The sequence below is a fragment of the Echinops telfairi genome, unplaced genomic scaffold (assembly GCF_000313985.2).
Source record: "Echinops telfairi isolate 266 unplaced genomic scaffold, ASM31398v2 ScPeMD7_7400;HRSCAF=8409, whole genome shotgun sequence".
Classification (NCBI taxonomy): Eukaryota; Metazoa; Chordata; class Mammalia; order Afrosoricida; family Tenrecidae; genus Echinops; species Echinops telfairi.
In genome coordinates, this window is record NW_022111300.1 from 36,294,749 (window position 1) to 36,314,329 (window position 19,581).

The 19,581-nt window shown below is 51.3% G+C and overlaps 1 protein-coding gene across 2 annotated transcripts in view; it reads left to right on the plus strand.

Moving 5' to 3' along the window:
• LIPG (lipase G, endothelial type) overlaps positions 1-14,516 on the plus strand; it is a 26,183-nt gene extending 11,667 nt beyond the window's left edge. The window contains exons 5-10 of one of the 2 annotated variants that reach the window (XM_004703102.2): positions 628-849; positions 4,219-4,461; positions 5,455-5,575; positions 6,360-6,578; positions 11,122-11,226; positions 13,740-14,516. In XM_004703102.2, coding sequence (XP_004703159.2) covers positions 628-849; positions 4,219-4,461; positions 5,455-5,575; positions 6,360-6,578; positions 11,122-11,226; positions 13,740-13,761 — 932 coding nt within the window. In that variant the 3' untranslated portion in view covers positions 13,762-14,516. The remainder of the gene's footprint in view (positions 1-627; positions 850-4,218; positions 4,462-5,454; positions 5,576-6,359; positions 6,579-11,121; positions 11,227-13,739) is intronic. The other variant, XM_045296212.1, reaches the window with a different exon arrangement.
• The last annotated feature ends 5,065 nt before the right edge of the window (positions 14,517-19,581 follow it).

The window sequence follows — 19,581 nt, forward strand, 5'->3', positions numbered from 1 at the left end:
TATCTGGTATGAGCCCCTCTCTCAATATTTTAAAAACAGTTTTATTGGCACATAGGGTACACGCTACCCAATTCAGTAGTTGGATCATACTAACAAGAGTTGCGCAATCCTCACTGCCATCAGTGATTTCCTCCCTGCGTCTGATGCCTCCGAGCCAGGGGCCAGGGAAGAGCAAGTTCAAAGACGAGTGGTTCCGTTTGAAGCCACTGAGAGCTCCTCCCAGAAAGATACAGGTGGCGTAGTTATTGTTGACTGCTTCTCCCACCATCCAGGCAATGACAGACTTCTGGGGGTGGGGGTGGGGGGAGTGGCATGGAGGACGCAGCGTCAGTCAATCCGCTGGTGTTCTTCCTAGAACTGCTCCAGTTCGAACAGTCTGGGCTTCCTCGGAGCTGAGTGTGCGGACCTCCTGGCCCGATGACCGAGATAGCTCAGGTGTCAGGACACGGGAGGGCTTTGGAAAGGACTGTCAGCACTTCAGAAGCAGATGCCAGGTCTCCAGGTCTTGATTCCCGGGGTTGGGCTCCGAGGCTGCCTTCTGTCTGCACACGCTGGCTTCGCTGCCATCCAGGGCCACCTTGACTCGCTGCCTGGTGTGGCCGCTCTTGGCTGCCCTTCTCCCTGCAGGGCTGGATCCTGCTGGGCCTATGTTCGAAGGCGTGGACATCCACAAGAGGCTCTCCCCAGACGACGCAGACTTTGTGGATGTCCTCCACACCTACACGCCCTCCTTCGGCTTGAGCATCGGCATCCAGATGCCCATAGGCCACATCGACATCTACCCCAATGGAGGCGACTTTCAGCCAGGCTGCGGGCTCAACGACATCTTGGGGTCGATTGCATTCGGAAGTGAGTTCCTTCTTCTCTGCTGCATGGGGGGCGGGGGGGGTGCCGGTGTTCGGTCCAGTGCGCCCTCTCTTCCAGCAGCCAGAGCAGCGACGCTTCAACAGCACACATTTCAGTCCTTCTCCCCGCTTCCCTCCCACCCAATGGCTCTCAGACATTGCGTTGAAAGCTCCCCACCATCCTGCAGGCCTGCGCATAGCCATCTTGTGGTCTTCACTCTGCTTGCTCATGCTTGAATTCCATAATTGTTATTGACTGTTATCTTGTTCATGATAAGATGCAAAACATCAAGCAATATAGAAGTGCATAAAGCAGAGTCACCTCCTCACCCTTCCCAATTTTTGCTCCTGAAAGTTAGTCTGTATGACTAATTTTGGGTATATCCCTCTAGCCTTTTTTCTTTCTTATTTATGTACGTGCATGGTTGCACTGTCAGGTAAGCATTGGACTGCTAGCCACAAGATTGGTGGTTCTAACCCGCCGGCTGCTCTTCAGGAGAAAGTTGGGGCTCTCTGTACCTAGCAAGAACTACATCCTTGGAAACCCTCCAGAGCAGCGGTTCTCAACCTGTGGGTTGCGACCCCTTTGGAGATCAAATGACCTTTTCACAGGGGTCGCCTGATTCATAACAGTAGCAAAATGACAGTGATGAAGTAGCAACGAAAATAGTTTTATGGTGGGGGGGTCACCACCACGAGGACCTGTATGAAAGGGTCGCGGCATCAGGAAGGCTGAGAACCACTGTTCTAAAGGGCTGCTATGAGTTGGAATTAACATCAGAGCAGTGTTTTAGTGTTTTTGGCTTCTTGCTTTTTCAAATCACCGTGTTCTACAACTTTCTTCTTCTTTGTTTTGGCTCTAAGATATGGCACTCTCACACATCAGGGCGCCTAGGCTTAGCAACCCTCTTTTAGACTACGTGCTATGTCACAGCGCGGACAGGCTATCATTACATTCCCGACTCGTGCTCTAAAGAATTGAAACAAGGTGTTTCCTCTATTCAGTTATAATTATGTGCTGAACGCCCAGGCGGACTTGGGATGAAGTGACTTGCTGTTGAAACCGAGGTGTCCCTCCAGGTGACCGATCCCTTGTGGGGTCACCACCTGGGAGCCCGGCAGCATTCCCTCATGGGATCTCTCCGCTCTGCTGCTCTGCCCTTTGGCTGCCCCATCTCTGCCCCCTGGGTGAGGAAGGTGTGGGATGATGGCTTTTCTGGAAGCTGGTGGTACCAGTGAAGAAGGAGTAGGATTTGTTTGGCCAATTTTTTCCCTTAAGGTCCCAGAATTTACATAAAACATTGGCCTGAGTCTCTGGCTACTAGAAACACAGATGACCCAACAGGCCCATTGTCCGCATGTCCACTCTGACTCACAGAGACCCTACAGGACAGAGTTGAGTGCCCCCATAGGTTTTCCATCGCTGCTGGGCTCCCATACCTGGGTTTTCAGTTGGCAGCCAAGGGCTGTAGACACTGTTCCCCGGGTTCCTTAATGATGTACCTGGGGCCCCCAAATCCAACTTACCTTCCCAAAATCCAACTTACCTTCCCAAGGTACAGACAGCATCAGATGTCTGGCCCTTAGAAGATCACCTCACCGCGATAGACCCCTAGGCTTTAATGGATATTTGAAGGGATTGGACTAGAAGGGGCCTAGCAGACACTCCCTCAGAGGATCAGAGAGTATTTAAGGCTTAGCAGGCCATAGAGTCTGTTTCTACTCCCCCATCCTACTGCACAGAAACAGCCCCAGAAAATCCATAAGCAAATGAGCATGACCTATCTTCCAATACAACTTTAGTTACCAAAATAGATGGTGTAGCCTGTAGGCTGCAGTTTGCTGGTCCACACCAGGCGGTGTTTGGCACCTGGCCCATTTCTAGTATTTCATGAAGGTCCGACTCTAATCAAGACTAAGTGAGTTAGGATCCCTACTGCACACCGGGCCTGCATCACCGGTTTAGCACATAGTATGCAGGCTCTAGAAGAGCCCTACAGGAGCCCTGGTGGAGTAGTGGTTACGAGTTACGCTGCAAGTTCAGCAGTTCAAAACTACCAGCCAGCTCCGAGGGAGCAAGAAGAGGCTTTCTACTCCAGTTACAGTCTCAAAAACTTATAGGGGACAGTTCTACACTGTCCTATAGAGTCGCTATGAGTCAGAATTGACTCGATGGCAGTGAGTTTGACAAGAACCCTAGTGGTGTAGTGGGCTAGTTGTTGGGAGGTTAACCCCAAGGACAGCACTTTGAACCCCACCCCCCCAGCCACTCTGTGGGAGAAAGATGAAGCTTTCTACTCTCATAAAGAGTTACAGTCTCGGAAACTCACAGGGGCAGTTCTACTCTGTCCTACAGGGTCACCATGAGTCGGCATTGACCCGAGGGCTGAGGAAGGAAAGGAGAGGGTGCACTCTCTCCCCCCCCCTCTGCTTTGTTTTGTGTGCATGTTACAGCTCTGTTGTGTGTGTTTACTGCTGTATTGTGTTGTGTTTGTGCGTGACTGCTGTGGTGTGTGTGTTACTGCTGTATTGTGTTTGTGTATTACTGCTGTGTTGTGTGTGTTTACTGCTGTATTGTGTTGTGTTTGTGCATGACTTCTGTGTTGTGTGTGTATTACTGCCGTGTTGCCACCTGGAGAGTAAGTGGGCAAGTGCTGGGCGCCTAGCACAGCAGTGCGTGGTGGCCATGTGTTAAGGACACACTCACGGATGCTAACATCAGTGACAATGGCGACCGCAGTCTGCCATTGCTTAGGGGACACTGGGCTCCTGTGACTGGAGGCGGAACGATTTGGTGGCTGCTGTAGAATATGACAAACACAAGTGATGCCACCAAATTGTAGAGAGTTGAATCGGCAAATGTTTTCTTTTTCTTTGAGATGAACTTGTTTGTCAGGAAAGACTCCGCATCCTTTTCCTGCACGTAATCTCACTTTCCTATCTACCTATCATCTATCTATCTATCTATCTATCTATCTATCTATCTATCTATCTATCTATCTATCTATCTATCTATCTATCTATCATCTCTCTCTCTCTCTGTGTATGTATGTGTATTTTCAGCCCCTCACACCACTATTTAGGTTTGAGGCCTAAGGAATCTGCTGCGATTTGTTTGGTCTTAAAGAAATACACTGTATATATTTACACAGCCCTCTGAAGAAATGAGACCAGCAACACGATAGGTGGGTCTTTTGACTCCCCTGGCCCATCCTCCTTCCCTTCCTGTCCCCTGTTTTCCTAACCGTCTTTTCACCACAATACTAAAACCAAACGAGCTCTCGCTGAACAGCCAGACACACAGCGTGGCTGGACGGACGAGGCGGCCGTGAGTGGGGGGCCGCTGCTCACCCTTGCCGCCCCCCCTCCCCAGCCCTCTCGGAGGTGATGAAGTGTGAGCACGAACGGGCTGTGCACCTCTTTGTCGACTCACTGGTGAACCAGGACCAGCCAAGCTTCGCGTTCCAGTGTACGGACTCGAACCGGTTCAAAAGGGGCATCTGCCTCAGCTGTCGGAAGAACCGCTGTAACAGCATTGGCTACAATGCCAAGAAAACCAGGAACAAGAGGAACAGTAAAATGTACCTGAAAACCCGAGCGGGCATGCCTTTCAGAGGTAAACTCCAGTCTGCAAAGTGTCCTCAAGGGAGGTCCCTGGTCCTGGTCCTCCACGGCACCCTGTGGAAGGAGCCCGGGCTGTGCAGTGGCTTCAGGTCAGCGGCGGGTGCGAGAAAGATGGGGCAAGCTGCTTCCGTAGAGATTTGTAGCCTCACAGAGCCATGGGGGTGGTGCTACTCTGTGCTGTTAGATCAGGGTGAGTCAGAATCCACTTCACGGCTGTGAGTGGGTCATGGGCAATCCCACCTCAGCCCGAGGGAGTAGCTCGCACAGTGACAGCCCAATGCAAACCCCACTGTGTTGCACACGCCCCGAGACGTGTCAATGCTTAAAATAAGTGCTGGGGACCTATGCTGTGACGTGAATCAGGGCTCTGCGCTCACAGGATCGGCATCTTACATTTTGCACTTGATTCTTCAAAGCCGTTTCATAGCTGCATTTCATGCCCTCATTACCCTAACTTGGAGGGAGGGAGGGAGGGAGGGGATGGAAATGACGTCTTCAACTCTCGTGACACGTTCTAAAGCCACCAAGTTTGGGGATCTGATTTGATGTCGGAGCAAGTTGTGGCTCAGAGAGGTAGTCCCTTGGCCCTCAGTCTAAGCTCAGGCAGAGACGGTGGCCCTGGCAAAATCCCCAAACTGCTCTTGACCCCTTAGTCCAGGGCCCCTCCTGTCCCGCAAAGAGGTCTTGGGCCATGGGGCAGAATGGACCCTGAGGGTGGCTGGAGATTGTGCCACACCAGAAGGACCACACTCTCAAAGCTCACTGCCGTTGAGTCGATGCCGACTCACAGTGACCCCAGAGGACAGGGTAGAACTGCCCCTGTGGGTTTTTGAGACAGAAACTCTTGACGGGAGCAGACAGCCCCATCTTTACCTCGAACTGCAGACCATTAGTTGCCCAATGGGTAGCCATCAGTCAGTCTTTAAGTTTTCCGTGTGCTGGTGACAAGCAAGACCCATGCGTGTTTGGTCTGATTTCCCTGCAGTGTACCATTACCAGATGAAAGTTCACATCTTCAGCTACGTGCAAAAAGGGAAAATCCAGCCCACCTTTTTTGTCACCCTGTACGGCACCAATGCAGATTCCCAGACGCTGTCTTTGGAGATGTGAGTGGCCCTTTACTTTGCTGGGTGCAGGATGGAGAGGGTGCAGGTGTGGGGACCAGAGAGGGTGGGAGAGCTGCCAGCAAGCACAGGAGAGGGTGGTACCGGCGCCTGGGGAGGAGCTGGGTGGGTCCTGCAAGAGCTCACCTAGCCCCTGACTCATCATTTCTGGGTGGGAGGCTCCATGGTGACTCAGCGGTCAGGGAAGCGGCTGGGATCAAGTGGGAACTGGGAACTTCATTACCCTCGCTGGATATTTTCTGATGCTCTGGCAGTGGGGAGGGTCCAAAGGAGTCGCTGTTTACTTGTTGAATGCCCACAAGCCAATTCACATTGGGCTCGGAGGAGCTGTCCCCCCTGTACCTTCTTTTCCTGACCCTCAGACTCTGGGTCCAGTAGGGAGGTCACAGGTGGGCTCGTGCACTCACGCATGGGGCGAGGCAGGCCATGCCCAGGCTTTAGTGTGAGGGGCAGCAGGGAGCAGGGCTGCCGAGGTGAGCTTTGCGCAACCTGGTCTCGTGGGCGCTGACTTCTGCGTGGCTCTCGTGGCTGTTCTCTTGGTCCTGCCCCCCAGGCAGTAGCCCAAATGGGAGGTGTGCAGGGACGGTGGGGAGAAGGAGCTGGGGAGCTGTGGGTGCTTTCCTCTCTGTCAGCAGGGCACTCTCGAGCTCCCACCCTGGGCCTGCTGGTGGAAGGCCCGAGTGGGGTAGGGTGGGGGCACCTCATGGCCTCACCCACGTGGTTTGGTCATTTCAGGCTGTGAGACGAGCCCTCTCTTCCCTTGCAGCATGGAGGAGATTGGCCTGAATGCCACCAACACCTTCCTGGTCTACACAGAGGAGGACTTGGGGGACCTCTTGAAGATCAAACTCACCTGGGAGGGCACCTCTCAGTCCTGGTTCAACCTGTGGAAGGAGCTGCGCACTTACCTGTCTCAACCGCGCAACCCCTCTCGGGAGCTGACGATCAGACGGATCCGGGTCAAGTCCGGGGAAACTCAGCGGAAGTAAGTGCCCTGTGACCCTGCTCTCACCTCCCGGAAGCAAGCCCTGGCCTTGTCAGCATTTGCCCAGAACACACCTGCCAGTCTTGAACACTGGGGCAGGGCGACCATGAACTGTTGGGCGGCTCCTGCCCGGATCACAGAGCCTCGGCCCAGAGGGGCGGGGAAGTCCTAGCCCACTGGCACTGAGCACATTCCAGCTGACTGTGACCTTGTGGGGCCAAGGCTTTCCAAGGCTGCTGTCCTTACAGGGGGCTCTGGTGGCTTCGTGCTTATGCGTTGGGCTGCTCACTGCAAGGTCAGCAGTTTGAAACCACCGGCCTCTCCGAGGAGGGGGAATGATGAGACCTTTGACTTCGGTGAAGAGTTACAGTCTCAGAAATCCACAGGGCAGTTCGACCCCATCCCCTAGGACAGGTCTCTGAGTCAGCATGGACTGGATGGCAGAGAGGGAGGGATCTTTACAGAAGCATGCTGCCAAGTCTTTGTGGAAGGTTTGACCATTGACCTTTGGTTAGCAGTGGGGTGCTGAACCACTGCGCCACCAGGCTGACTTACGGCCCTTGTTCTCTTTGCTGAGCTGGGGGGCTGGACAGGTGTGCCACCCCATGGATCCGTTCCCCCTCGGGGGGCCATCTGATCAAAAGGCCTTGTTTGCTTGTCCCAAGAGCCCCAGCTTGTACTGGCTACTTGGGTCTATGGGAGGATGTGGTTTCCCCAAGGGCGTTATTATATCCTTCAGGGGCTTGGAGGCAAGGATGTGGGGCTGGGAGCCTACTTTCAAGTCACAGAGACTCCTCTGTCCCATGCCAGCTGGCAGCTTTCCTCTGCCTGGCGTGAAAGAGCAGACCTTCATATATCAGTCCTTGGGCCCAGGCGGGACTGGGAAGGCTGCTTTCTTAGGAGGCACCAGGGAAGGCACAGAGCCAGGCCCGCTGGGAGACCTTGGCCAAGAGAGGAGGCTCTCTCTCCTCCGCCGAGGGCTTCCAGAGGTCACCACTAGCCTTGGGAAGTGAGCATGCAGCAGCCCCCAACCTCTTTGTACCTGGCTGGCCCTTTCTCCTTGACCATTCTTCCTGAGTCTGGGGCACATCCATCATCAATGACAAGCCTGCCAGCAGAGGGAGGGCCCCCAGTAGGGCCACCCCCCCTCCGAGTCCCTAGCTGAGTGGTATGTCTGAAACGTATGTGTCAGATGGGGGGAGCTGTGAGGACCACTGGGCATCTTTTCATGACTCTTGGCTCTGTGGGTGGGTTGCCAGAAGGGTGGTGGTTTTTATACACTGTCCCAAGCATAATACACACCTCATGAAGCAGTAACAAATAGAAGCACTCTGCAGTATTGGTGTTAAACAAGAGGCTTTGAAAAAGTGAGACATGGCACACACAGCAAAAGCCGCTTGGGGCCCCATCCTTGTCACGGTCCTCGCTCTCTGTCACATCAGACGCAACCCGCACCCTGACGCGAGTGGGGCTGTACTCTTAGTTCTGCTGCTTGATGAGTCCCTGCAAGGTACAGGGAAGCACTTGGCTACCAGCTGAAAGGTGGGTGGTTCAAGTTCACCTAGATGTGGCTCGGAAGAGAGGTCTTAGCCAAAGATAGACCTTTCCCAAAGGTCACCACCTTGAAAACCCTCTGGGGTGGTTCTACTTTGTGCACCCAGGGTGGCCCGAGGCAAAACCCACTGGAAGACAATGAATAGAAACCACAATTTCTGTTCACATCTCTAAACAAAGTCTAGAATGGCTTTGAAGTCACCCTCGTGGTGTTGTGGGCTACACATTGGGCCAATAGCTACAAGGTCAGCTGTTCACAACCACCAGCCACCCAGAAGGAGAAAGATGAGGCTTTCTGCTTCCATAAAGAGTTACAGTCTCTCAGTTCTACAGGGCAGAACTCGACTCGATGGCAGTGGGTTTTTAAGTCATGACTTTAGATGCTTCTGAACTTCAGATGAAAGGACGTTTCATTTCCCAAGTCACCTTTGTCCATTTTCATGCAAGAGTGTTTTTCCAAATACAAAGCCACGGGGCTTATTCTGTCAACTCCAGCCTGCACATCTTCGTGGTACGGGAAAATTATGGTTTTGTCTTCCTTCTGGGGAACAGTAAAGCTGATTCTACTTTTTGGGGGAGTTACAAAGTGTGCTCAGTGCTGACATGAACCTTCTGGAATGTTTCCCTTGTGGGTATATATCTGGGGGCTTCTTTGTCGGGGGATGTATACCCCAAAACTGCACTTGCTGGGTTATCCCCGTGGCCAGTCACTCGGCTGCGAAGGTCAGTCAGCAGTTTGAATCCTACAGAGGCTCCTCTGGCCATCGGCCTGGCAGCCTGCTTACGTAGAGGCTTATAGCCTTGGGAACCCCATGCGGCAGCGCTGCTCCGTGCTGCAGGTCACTGTGTGTTGGAATCGCCTTGGCAGAGTGGGTAGTTTGGGTCACCTATGTTCTGACGGGACTACAGTGGCTGTCGAGTAGATCCTTGCTTTCACCCGCACCTGCTCTCATTGGGGTCTCCATGGTTGTGATGGCTCAGAAGGAGGGACACCTCTGGGTGGGCTCAAACTGCCAACCTTTGTGGTCAGTAGCTGAGCATTTAGCTGTGGTCTCATCCAGACCCTCCTCCAACTTGTCTAGCTTTTCTTCCTTCTAGTGCTCATTCATTGTTAGCTCCCCATTTCCCTCCAACCTCCTCTTCCGTATCCCCCATAACCATTCACCCAGTTACTGTCTCTGTAGATCTACCTATCCTAGATTTTATATACTGGAAAGCACACTTTTTTTTTTAAAAAAAGGCACCAAAAAAAGACCAACAATATCAAAATAAACCAGAGGGGAAACCTGAATTGAGGAAAATAGCTGGAAATGTTAAAGACTAGAACAAGTTTAAGATTGGTCAAAAGGGAGATCCAACAATGTGAGTTTTCATTTTACCCTAGTTCCATCTGCCACCATCAGGCCTACAACACTCTGTGTGATAGCGAGGCTGTTCCCAGCCCTGGGCTGCAGTCTCAGATGTTCCATTCTCCTGGGTGTGAATTAGTCTCCTGCTATTGGCTAATTCGGATTTCCTGATTTTGAGTGAGGTTGTCACCTCTTTATATACTTCATTGGGCTTCGTGGGAATGGGTCTTAGAGCTGTTCTGAAGGTGACTTTTGTCAGGCAGTCAGCACCAAGGTCAGGCACTCACCTGTTTATCGGTCAGCTGCTCAGCCCGCTGAGGTGAGGAACTTGGCCTTAGTTATAATTCCATCCAGTGTTAGTCCCTTGATGATTTCTGGTGATCTTGGTGCTCTGTCTGCCAAATGTGTTAGTCTGACTTGCAGCTGAGCTCCAGTTAATCTTATCAGTTCGTATTTAGAGAGCTCCAGAGTTGCTAACCACAAGGCTAACCAGAGATTCAAATCCACCAGCTGCTCCTTAGGAGCCAGATGAGGTTGTCTGCTCCGGTAAAGATTCAAAGTCTTGAAAACCCAAAGAGGCAGTTCTACTCTGTCCTGTGGGGTCCCCCTGAGTCGGAATCAATTCTATGGCAACGAATCGGTTCTAAGTAGGAGTTCCTGGGTGGTACAATAGTTACAATTCAGTGGCTCAACCAAAAGTTGGAGGTTTAAATCACCAAGAGTCATCTCAAAAGAGAGGCCAGTTGATCTACTTCTGTAAAGCCAGCTACTGAAACCCTATGGATACATGAGGCCACTGTGAGTCAGAAGCAACTGTAGAGCAAGGGTTTTATAGTACAGAAGGAACTTGTGTCTTATATATAGTGCAGAGGTGACTTGTGTTATGTATGAATATAGTGCAGAGGTGACTTTTGTTATGTATGAATATAGTGCAGATATAACTTGTGTGCCTGCATTGGGGGGGGTGTGTCTGGTTAAGGGAGGTGTTAGCCACAGACAGGAATCAATAAGCATTGGAAGGTGATGTGTGATATTTTAAATTAAAACAAAACATTCATTATTATAACTCTATGCCGTAAGCCTCTCTCTTCCTCTCTCACTGCCATCGAAACATGCAGACTCATAGCGACCTTGTAGGACAGGGTGGAACTGCCCCTGTGGGTTTCTACAGACGACTGTTTACGGGAGAAGAAGCCTCGTCTTTCTCCTGAGGAGTGGCTGGTGCTGTGAACCTCAGACTTTGCAGATCGCAGCCCAAGACATAACCACGATGTTACAGGACCATAAGTAGTTACAATAATAACAAAAATGCTATTATTATAAGGACACCCTTTTTTATTAAATCGAGAGGTTTGGAATGGGGTCAGATTCAGGAGGCTACAGAGGGACTCTAACTTTTAAATACACAGGCAGCCCTTTGGCTGGACAGAGGGGAGCAGGTAGAAGAGGCATGTGTGAGGGCTGCCTGAGGCTGAACTCTGGGAGACTTGGCAGGGAGACCACTGGGTCCTGTGGGGGTGATGGGATCTCTGTAGTCCCTAAATCGGGGTGGTCGCCTACGCCAATCAGGGAGGTGCTGTCGGGCTGATGCCCAGCCCCCTGGACTTCCAGCTGCATCGGCGGTTTCTGATTCCTCCTAGATTGACCTTCTGTGTGGAAGACCCTGAGAACGCCATCATAGCCCCTGGGCAGGACCTCTGGTTTCACAAGTGTCGTGATGGCTGGAGGCTGAAAAACGAGACCAGGTAACCAGGGAGTGCCTGTGCTTCACTTGGGTCATGTTGCTGATCCCCCATCCCTATGTGCTGGGCATGGTCTGGGCAGCAGGGATATATGGCAATGGACCACACACACCAATGCCTCCTCCCTTTCAGAGCTGCCCTCCTGTTGGAGGGAAAGAGACAAAGGAACCAGTACCTACACAGGAGGCCAGGGGTGGTACTGTGCCCTCCCCCTGCCTCCCCACCCCCTGCCACCCTGGAGGTATTGGAATGGGGCCTTTCCAGGGACTAAGTACCCGTGGCTGGTCACCATGCTCCCTGTCTTAGAGGACAGTCTACCAGAGACCAGGGCTGGGGGAAGGCTCCCTGTGGGCACCGTGTTGGCATGGGTGGGAGGTCAAGGAGCAGCGCAAGGTCTGCTCCCTTCCCGCACAGTTTAGGCATTTGGGAACTTTAGAGCGAGGGTTCAGTTCTCCCCCTTCGGAGCAGCAGGAAGCTCATGCACATGGCGCTCAGTTAGACAAAGGAGCTGTCTTGCTCCACTGAGCCATTGCCTCGTGCTGGAAGGCCATCCTTCCAGAGTCGAGGGGGGTCGTCTCATGGCAAGAGGCATCGGGCTCTACCAAGAGGGGAACCCATTCTGTGCCCCTCTGAACCCCAAACACCTGCTGAGGGGGAGGGAGACAGACCACCCTGCCCTCCAACCTGACCCCACCCTGGCCATGTGCTGAGCCCTCTGTGTATACCTGCCCCGTGTTCCCTTTATTATCAAGCCCAGGGGGCAAGTGTTGTTATCCCTGTGTACAGATGAGGAAACTGAGGCTCGGGGAGGGAGTCGCCCAGCTAGTGTTGGCGAGGCCAGGACCTGAAGAGGTGGGTCTCGCTCAGAGCTGAGGTTCCTGTGGCTCAGAGAAGTCACGCCACCCAGCCTGGGTATCAATCACCGAGCAGCTATGCCCAGGCTCTGGGGTCCCCTGTGTTTAAACGTCTGCCAAGCCTGGGGCCCAGCCGATCCACAGCTGTTGGCCATTCGACCGCAAGCTCAGTAAATGAAAGGCCTCGCGGGCTTCCGAGAGCTGCCTATCTCATTAAGTGACTCAGACTGGCGTGGGCTCGTATGATTTCCAGATGTAATAATGATTTTTACTTCTTTCGGTTTGTATGCCGATGCATGACTTTTAAAGTTTCTGGAGCCGCTGGTGGTGCAGTGATTAAGGGCTCTGCTATGCACCAGAAGGTCAGTGGTTCGAACCCACCAGCCCCTCAGTGGGGGAAAGATGTGGCAGTCTGTTCCCATAAAGATGTACAGCCTGGGGACGGCTGTGGTGCAGTTCCACTCTGCCCCAGAGAGTCCGCTATCAGGCAGAACGGACGGGGCAGCAGTGGGTTTGCATTTTCAATTGGGTAGGCTCTTCCTCATGCTGATCCCACCCATAGGCTTCCAAATGCACTACCCTCCTGAGGCTCTGCGGTGCTCAGAGTAGAGGCACCTCTGGGCGGGTTCAGACTGCCAACCTGATGGTCAGTAGCCAAGCACAGACCCTCCTTCAACTTGACTACAAAATCCAAACAGCAAACTCACTGCCCTGGAGTTTATTTCAACTCCCAGGGACCCTGTGGGACAGAGGAGAACTGCCCCGGGGCTTCCCCAAACTAGAACTCTTGACGGGAAGCGGAAGCCTCCTCCTTCTCCCAAGGAGGGCTGGCGGTTTTGAATGACCACCCTTGCGGCGAGCAGCCCGGTGGGTCACCCACTAGCTTTTGTTCAATCCCCCTCCGAAAACTCCGGGTCAATCCTCAGGATGCGTTGAACGCGTGCTGGAAGGATCGCTAGGATCAGCTGATAAGGCATGCTGCTCTTTTATACCGATCCAGCACTTCGAACCCCTGAGAACTACATAATCTACCTCATCTTAGGGGGGGAAAACCCCACCCCATCCCGTCTCTTCAAAGAGATGGAAAACAACAGGCGCCCGGGCAGCAACCCTAGACACCTGTAGAGGTTTCCGCCTTCCTGATCACGGTGCTCCACCTGGCCTCTGACAAGGAAACAGAGCTCCGAGAGGCTGACGGCACCTTCGTGGAGCTGAGACCATAGCGTCTAGGTTTCTCGACTCTCCTTGCCTGCTTCCTGCTGTGCTAGACTCTCTTTCATAGGATCAGGCAGAGAGGTTACTGGTAGTTCTCCGTGTGCGTGCGTGTGTGTGCACTCTCACAGGTACCTGTATGACTGTTGGGGGCCGGGGGTTGTGGGAAGCATGTTGGGTACAGACCGTGGAGGACGGAAGCTGAGACCCCAGAGAAGGGACTCCAGTACTGTACTTCTCAAAGTGAGTCTCTGGCTCTTTGAGCGAGGGGGAGAGAGCAGGCTTCTAGACCTTTCCCATGTGTTCTATAGGGAAGAGAGTAGAATCACCCTACGGGGTGGGGGGGTGGTGGTGGTGGGGGAGAAAGCTTGGTCCTGAGGTAACTGCCTCCCTGCTCCTCCATGGCCCAGTGAGCGGAGGAGCCTCACCCTCTCACATGCTTCCTTTCAGCCCCGCAGTGGAGCTTCACTGAAGGCGCCAGGTCCCGCCACCTTCCACGCACATGGAGAAAAGTTACTGCTGGGGACCCACCGATAGGATGACCCCTCTCAGCCTTGGCCCAGAGCTCCGGGAAGGACTTGCTCTCTGGACCCAGGCCTTTGCCTCCTGTGACGGCTGGGACTTCTCGCTGGAGGGGACTGCCTACCGCTGTAGCACCTGCTGTGGCCCTACAATTGCTCTAACTCCAACCCTCTGATGGTGCCTCCTGGAGCCGCGTGTCTCGCTCGTGTGGACACTCAGGGCCTCTCATGCCCTTGGGGCTGGCGTCTCCATTCTAGATGAGCCAGTGCTTTGATGGATTAGGAGCGCTGGCTCTGTTATGGCTCTGTGCACTGCTGGACCTGACTTTCGCCTTTAGAAGAGGTCTTCCTGACTTTGAACCTGCTGCCTTATCTAGCCAGAGAGGAGAGAGTGACTCTGGGGCCGGTGCAGATGCTCCGGCTGGGGCTCTGATGGCTTCCTTGGCCGACCCTGGTTACATCTTAGATAGGCTGTCCTGCTTCCCATCTCTCTTAAGCACAAACCATTGGCCTTCTTCATGTGTCCATTGTTCATGTTTGATTTGGATTGAGCCAGCACTTACCAAACATGTAAACTTAAGTCCTATGAGGCAGGAGACACAGTACTAAACCTCACCAGACTTTGTCTCCTCCGAATGGAGCCCTGGTGGTGGAGTGGTTACCCACTGAGCTGCTCACCACGAGGTCAGTACTTTGAAACCAGCAGTCTCCGTGGGAGAAAGAGGAGGCTTTCCACTCCCATAAAGAGTTTCACTCTTGAAAGCCCCAAGGGGGCAGCTCTACCCTGATGGCAGTGAGTTTGCTTTGGGGTTTTTTTTGAAGCCTGCTGGGATTGAGATTTGTAGAAACTTCAGTTCTGACAGCCCACGAGCATGTGAGGAAAGACACAGAGGGCCCTGGGGGTGGGTTACAGGATAAGAAAGCCAGGGGCCCTGAGGTGCTACTGCTTCAGAGCTGACATGCTGCCATTTCCCCTACAAGCGGCACGTGTAATCACCACCAGAGTAGCAGGCTGCGCAGCTGACAGAAATAGTGGCCAATGGCCGGCTATGGCTGCTTTAGAGAGAACGCTTTTGGGTTCCTAGACGCTACTGCATCTGTTATGCTCACCTGTTTACTCAGAAACCAGTGCCTGTCATGCAGAGCTGGGTCAAAGATTCCAAACGTGCTTTTATTGCCGAAAAGATCTTGTTTTAACCCTGGTGCCTTTTTGGTGTTGGATTCAGGTTTTGGATTCATACATGTAGTGTCTAAGGAATCATTTTATACTTTCAAGAAGATTGGGGTGTGCGTCTCCTAATTTGAATTTCACAGTCTGAGGTGAGCAAGGCAGCGGTCATCTTGTCCTATTTCACAGAACTAAGATTTGGTGACTGTTAGCCACCCCGAGCTGGCGGCCGAGCCAGGCTGAGGATCCAGTGTGCTCATCTCTGAGGCTCAGGAAAACTTCTGAAACCAGCTGCTGCCCACATGCCTGCGGTGGCTAGGGTTTTGTGTCAACTTGGCTGTACCATGAGTCTCAGGGGTTTGGCAGTTATGCAATGATGTAATTTGGCAGTTATGAATTGAGATCATCTTCAATAATGTCATCGAATGTGATCAATCAATTGTAAGGGGAGTTTTGCTGAGGGTGTAGCCTGTAGCATATATATATGTATACACACACACACACATGTCTGGCAAAGCTCACTAACTAGCTCTGGATCCCGCATTTGACTGGCCTCTAATTTTAAGGGCTCATCAGTAAATTTGTATCCTGAGAGCCAGCAGCCTGTCATCTGACCTGCTGATATTGGATTCCTTAGTTTTTGCAGCTACCAGAGTCAAGCGATCCCCCAACCTGATGCTTGGTTCATGGACTTGAAACTTGCCAACCACATGAGTCATTTACTTGAGATGACTCTCTCTCTCTCTCTCTGTACATACTCAGCATATCTTAAGTTGAAAGAATTGAAGACAATATTCAAGCCTCACGTTTCCACAGTGATGTAGTCCATGGGCAAGATATCAGACTGTGCAGGAAGCCTCCAAAGAAGACAGAGCGCACAGTCCCCAGGGTGCTACCCAAAAAGAATGAGCCGACTTCCAACCATTTCAAGAAGTAGCATGTGATCAAGAACCAGTGGCATTACTGGAAGAAGCCCAAGCTGCATTGAAGGAATGAGAGGAAAACAGGGCTCCAGGGATTGCTGAAATCTCATTTGAAATGTTTCAACAAGCTGATAAAGCACTGGGATCACTCACTCAACTAAGAAATGTGGATGACAGCTAACTGACCGGAAGAGATCTGTTTGTGTGCCCGTTTCAAAGAAAGATGACCCAACAGAACTAGCAAGTTATAGAGCAATCGCATATGCAAGCAAAATTTTGCTGAAGATAAACAAATGGTTGCACCAGAGTCTTGGCGGGGAGCTGCCAGAAATCCGAGCTGTATTTCGACAAGGACATCGCTTGAGGGGAATCACTGATGATGTCAGGTGGATCGTCGCTGAAAGCCAAAAGAACATCGGAAAGGTGTTTACTTGCATTTTCTTGACTATGCAAAGGCATTCAACTGTGTGGACCATAATAAGCTATGCATAGCTTGAGAAGAACGGGAAGTCCAGATCTCTCATGCTCATGCAGAGTTTGTGCTTGGACCGGGAAGCATCAGCTTGAACAGAGCAAAGGCTGCTGCTTGCTTTAAGATCAGGAAAGGTGTGTGAGGATTGTATCCTTTTGCCATACTTATTCAATCTATATGCTGAGCAAATAATCCAAGAAGGACTATATCAAGAAGAGTGTGGCATCAGGATGGGAGGAAGGGTTATTAACAACCTGTTAAAGCAGATGGCATAAACTTGCCCGCCGAAAGTGAGGAGAGCTTGAAGCACTTGCTGTTGAAATGCAAAGACTGCAGCTTTCAGTCTGGATCACAACTCAATGTACAGAGAACAACCCTCAGGAACGACAGAGAAATGATTGAAGGTGTGATGGATTTCATCTTGCTTGGATCCATAATCAGTGCTCATGAGCGCAGTAAAGAAATCAAATCACAGATTGCATCAGGTGGATCTGCTACCCAAGGCCTCCTTAGGGTGCTGAAGAACAAGAACATCACTCTGAGGACTAAGATGTGCTCAAGCCAGGCTATTTTCAAATGCCATATATACACTGGAAAGTTGGACCTTGAGTAAGGGAGACCACAGTACGATCGGTGCATTCGAGTGGTGGTGTTGGTGAAGGAAATGGAAAGTACCACAAACTGCAGAACAACAAGAAGTATCGTCAGAATGGTCCCGAGAAGAGAGGATGGTGAGACTTCATCTCACTTACCTTGGCCGTATGATCGACATAGACCATTCCCTGGAAAAGGACATCAAATTTGGTAACACACAGAACTCTCACTCACTGCCATCCAGTTGATTCTTACTCTGAGCGACCTTACAGGACAGGTGTAGAAAGCTTTCTGCACAGGTGTAGAAAGCTCCCCCTTTCTCCTGCAGAGCATCCGGTCATTTCAAACTGCTGACCTTGCATTTGTGACTCAATGCGTAGTAACCTTTACACCACCAAAGACCAGGAGGAAGGCCCTCCAGGAGATGGACCGACACCGTGGCTGCCACAATGGACTCCCATGTAACCCGTGTGTGTTACTCACCGTGGGAGGAGCATGCAGAACCCAGTGGCACTTTGTTCTGTTGTACATTGGGCTGCTCTGAGCTGGAACCACCTCGGCAGCACTCTGCAGCAACATTTGTACTCAAGGTGTGCTGGGTTTGCGCCTCTAGAGAATCCAGCCTGAGTTGGTGCCCCATCGTGACAGTTTTTTCTGAGTCAGTGATAACATGTTTCTGGCAGTGTCTAACCAGGAGCGAGCCTGTGCCTCGGGAGCAGCTGTCTACGGGTGAGATTTGCTTGGGAGGAGGCGCCACAGCCAGGCGGGGGGGTGGGGGTGGGGGTCAGGGAGCGATTTTCTATGTACTTCTGTTTTTAATGACTGTTTTCATCTGTCCCATGCCAAAGTTGTATCATTCATGCCAAACTTCTGAAGACATCACCAGTCGAGTTTAATTCATTCAACTGTGTCCTCCTGTGGCTGCTTGCTGGCCAAAGTGAAGACTGTGTGCCGGCTACTTATGTTTCCAGTGATGGGCACCTAGAGGATCGGCTCCTCAGTGGGTCGTGTATTTATGCATTTGGAGTGAAGCCTTATTTGTATATAATGAGGTTTTTTTAAAAAAAAATGCTACTTAGAATACTATTTATTTTTCTAATGTATAGAATATATAAAATATATGGTTAGTATTTACTTTAAGACTAATTTTGAGATCAAAGCTTTCATAGTAAAATAATTTTTTAAAATGATAACATTCTTAATGGTCTCACAACTCAATTCTTAATTAAGAATGATGGCTACCCAAGGTCTGAGCGTGACAGAAATGTCTTTTCCATTGGCTAGTCCTTGTTGGCAGGGATGGTAAATACCTTCCCCTAAAGAGAAAGAGGAAAAGGATTTGAAGTGTAGCAGGAAGGCCTCAAGGTGGATGTTAGCGAGAACAGGGAGCCTGGCTGGACACTGGGGGGCATTAGTCAGCCTGTGACTAATGCCTGAGATAAAAAATGAGTGTGATTGCCTGAGATAAAAAATGAGTGACAAACAAGACAGGTAGAATGTGATTTCTCTACTGTGATGACGGCCCGCTGGGTTCATACTGAGGTCCTGCTCCATAAAGCCAAGGGAAGTCCAGGCTCTTATATCTTGAACCTCCCATCATGGAACGTCTCCTTTCTCCTTCCAACCTAAGAAGTCTCCCACCAGATCCCTTCCCAACGAGAGAAAGGGAAAGGCTTTCCCCTTTAAGAACATGCCCAAGAAGTCGCCGAGCTTCTATCGGCTGGAAATTAGTCACATGGCCACATAGGAAGCCAGAATCATTGTCTTTATTCAGGGTGCCAGGGGTCCAGCTAAAATTCCCATTCGTGTTTATATCAAAGGACATAGGGTGTCACCATCTGTTTACAGGAATGTAATCTAGAAGTTGATTCTTAAATTGAATAAAAATTGAAGTTTGGATGATACATTTCTCTGACTTTATTTCTAATCTTAGTGCTAAAACATTATAAAATGAGGGGAAATCTCTAAGGGGCTTTCGGAATGGTGGAAAGTGGCTGCTTTGGGTCTCCATGAAGGAGCCTGAAAGAACAGGTGGCCCCAGGGGAGGGATTTGGTATGCTCCTCCTTGACTTGTCCACATGGCAGAGGAGAGGACTGGCATTAAAAACATGGCCTGAAGGTAACGCATAGTCTTGATGACTTCTGCGGGTCTGGTCTGACTGCGGTTCCAACAGCCCCCCTTCATCAAGGAGTCAGGGTGGGGTCCACACACCCTCCTTTGACTTCAAATCAGCGGAAGCATTGAACTCCGCGGCAGGATGAGTATCAAGTGGACACTAGAATGGCCATAGTTATCAAACATGGCGTTTCTTAGTTTCCATCTCGGTGCTCAGCGCAAACCTGGGTCCTCTGCCATGTCAGTTCTACGAGGGCAGAGTTTTATCTAACTTACTACTGTAGCCCTAGAATCTAGAACATATGTTGGAACATCAACAAAACCAAACCCTGAAGAAAGCTGATGGTGCCTGGCTATCAAGAGATATAACATCTGGGATCTTAAAGGCTTGAAGGTAAACGAGGCCATCTAGCTCAGAAGCAACAAAGCCCACATGGAAGGAGCACACCAGCCTGTGTGATCATAAGGTGCTGAAGGGATCAGTTATCAGGCATCAAA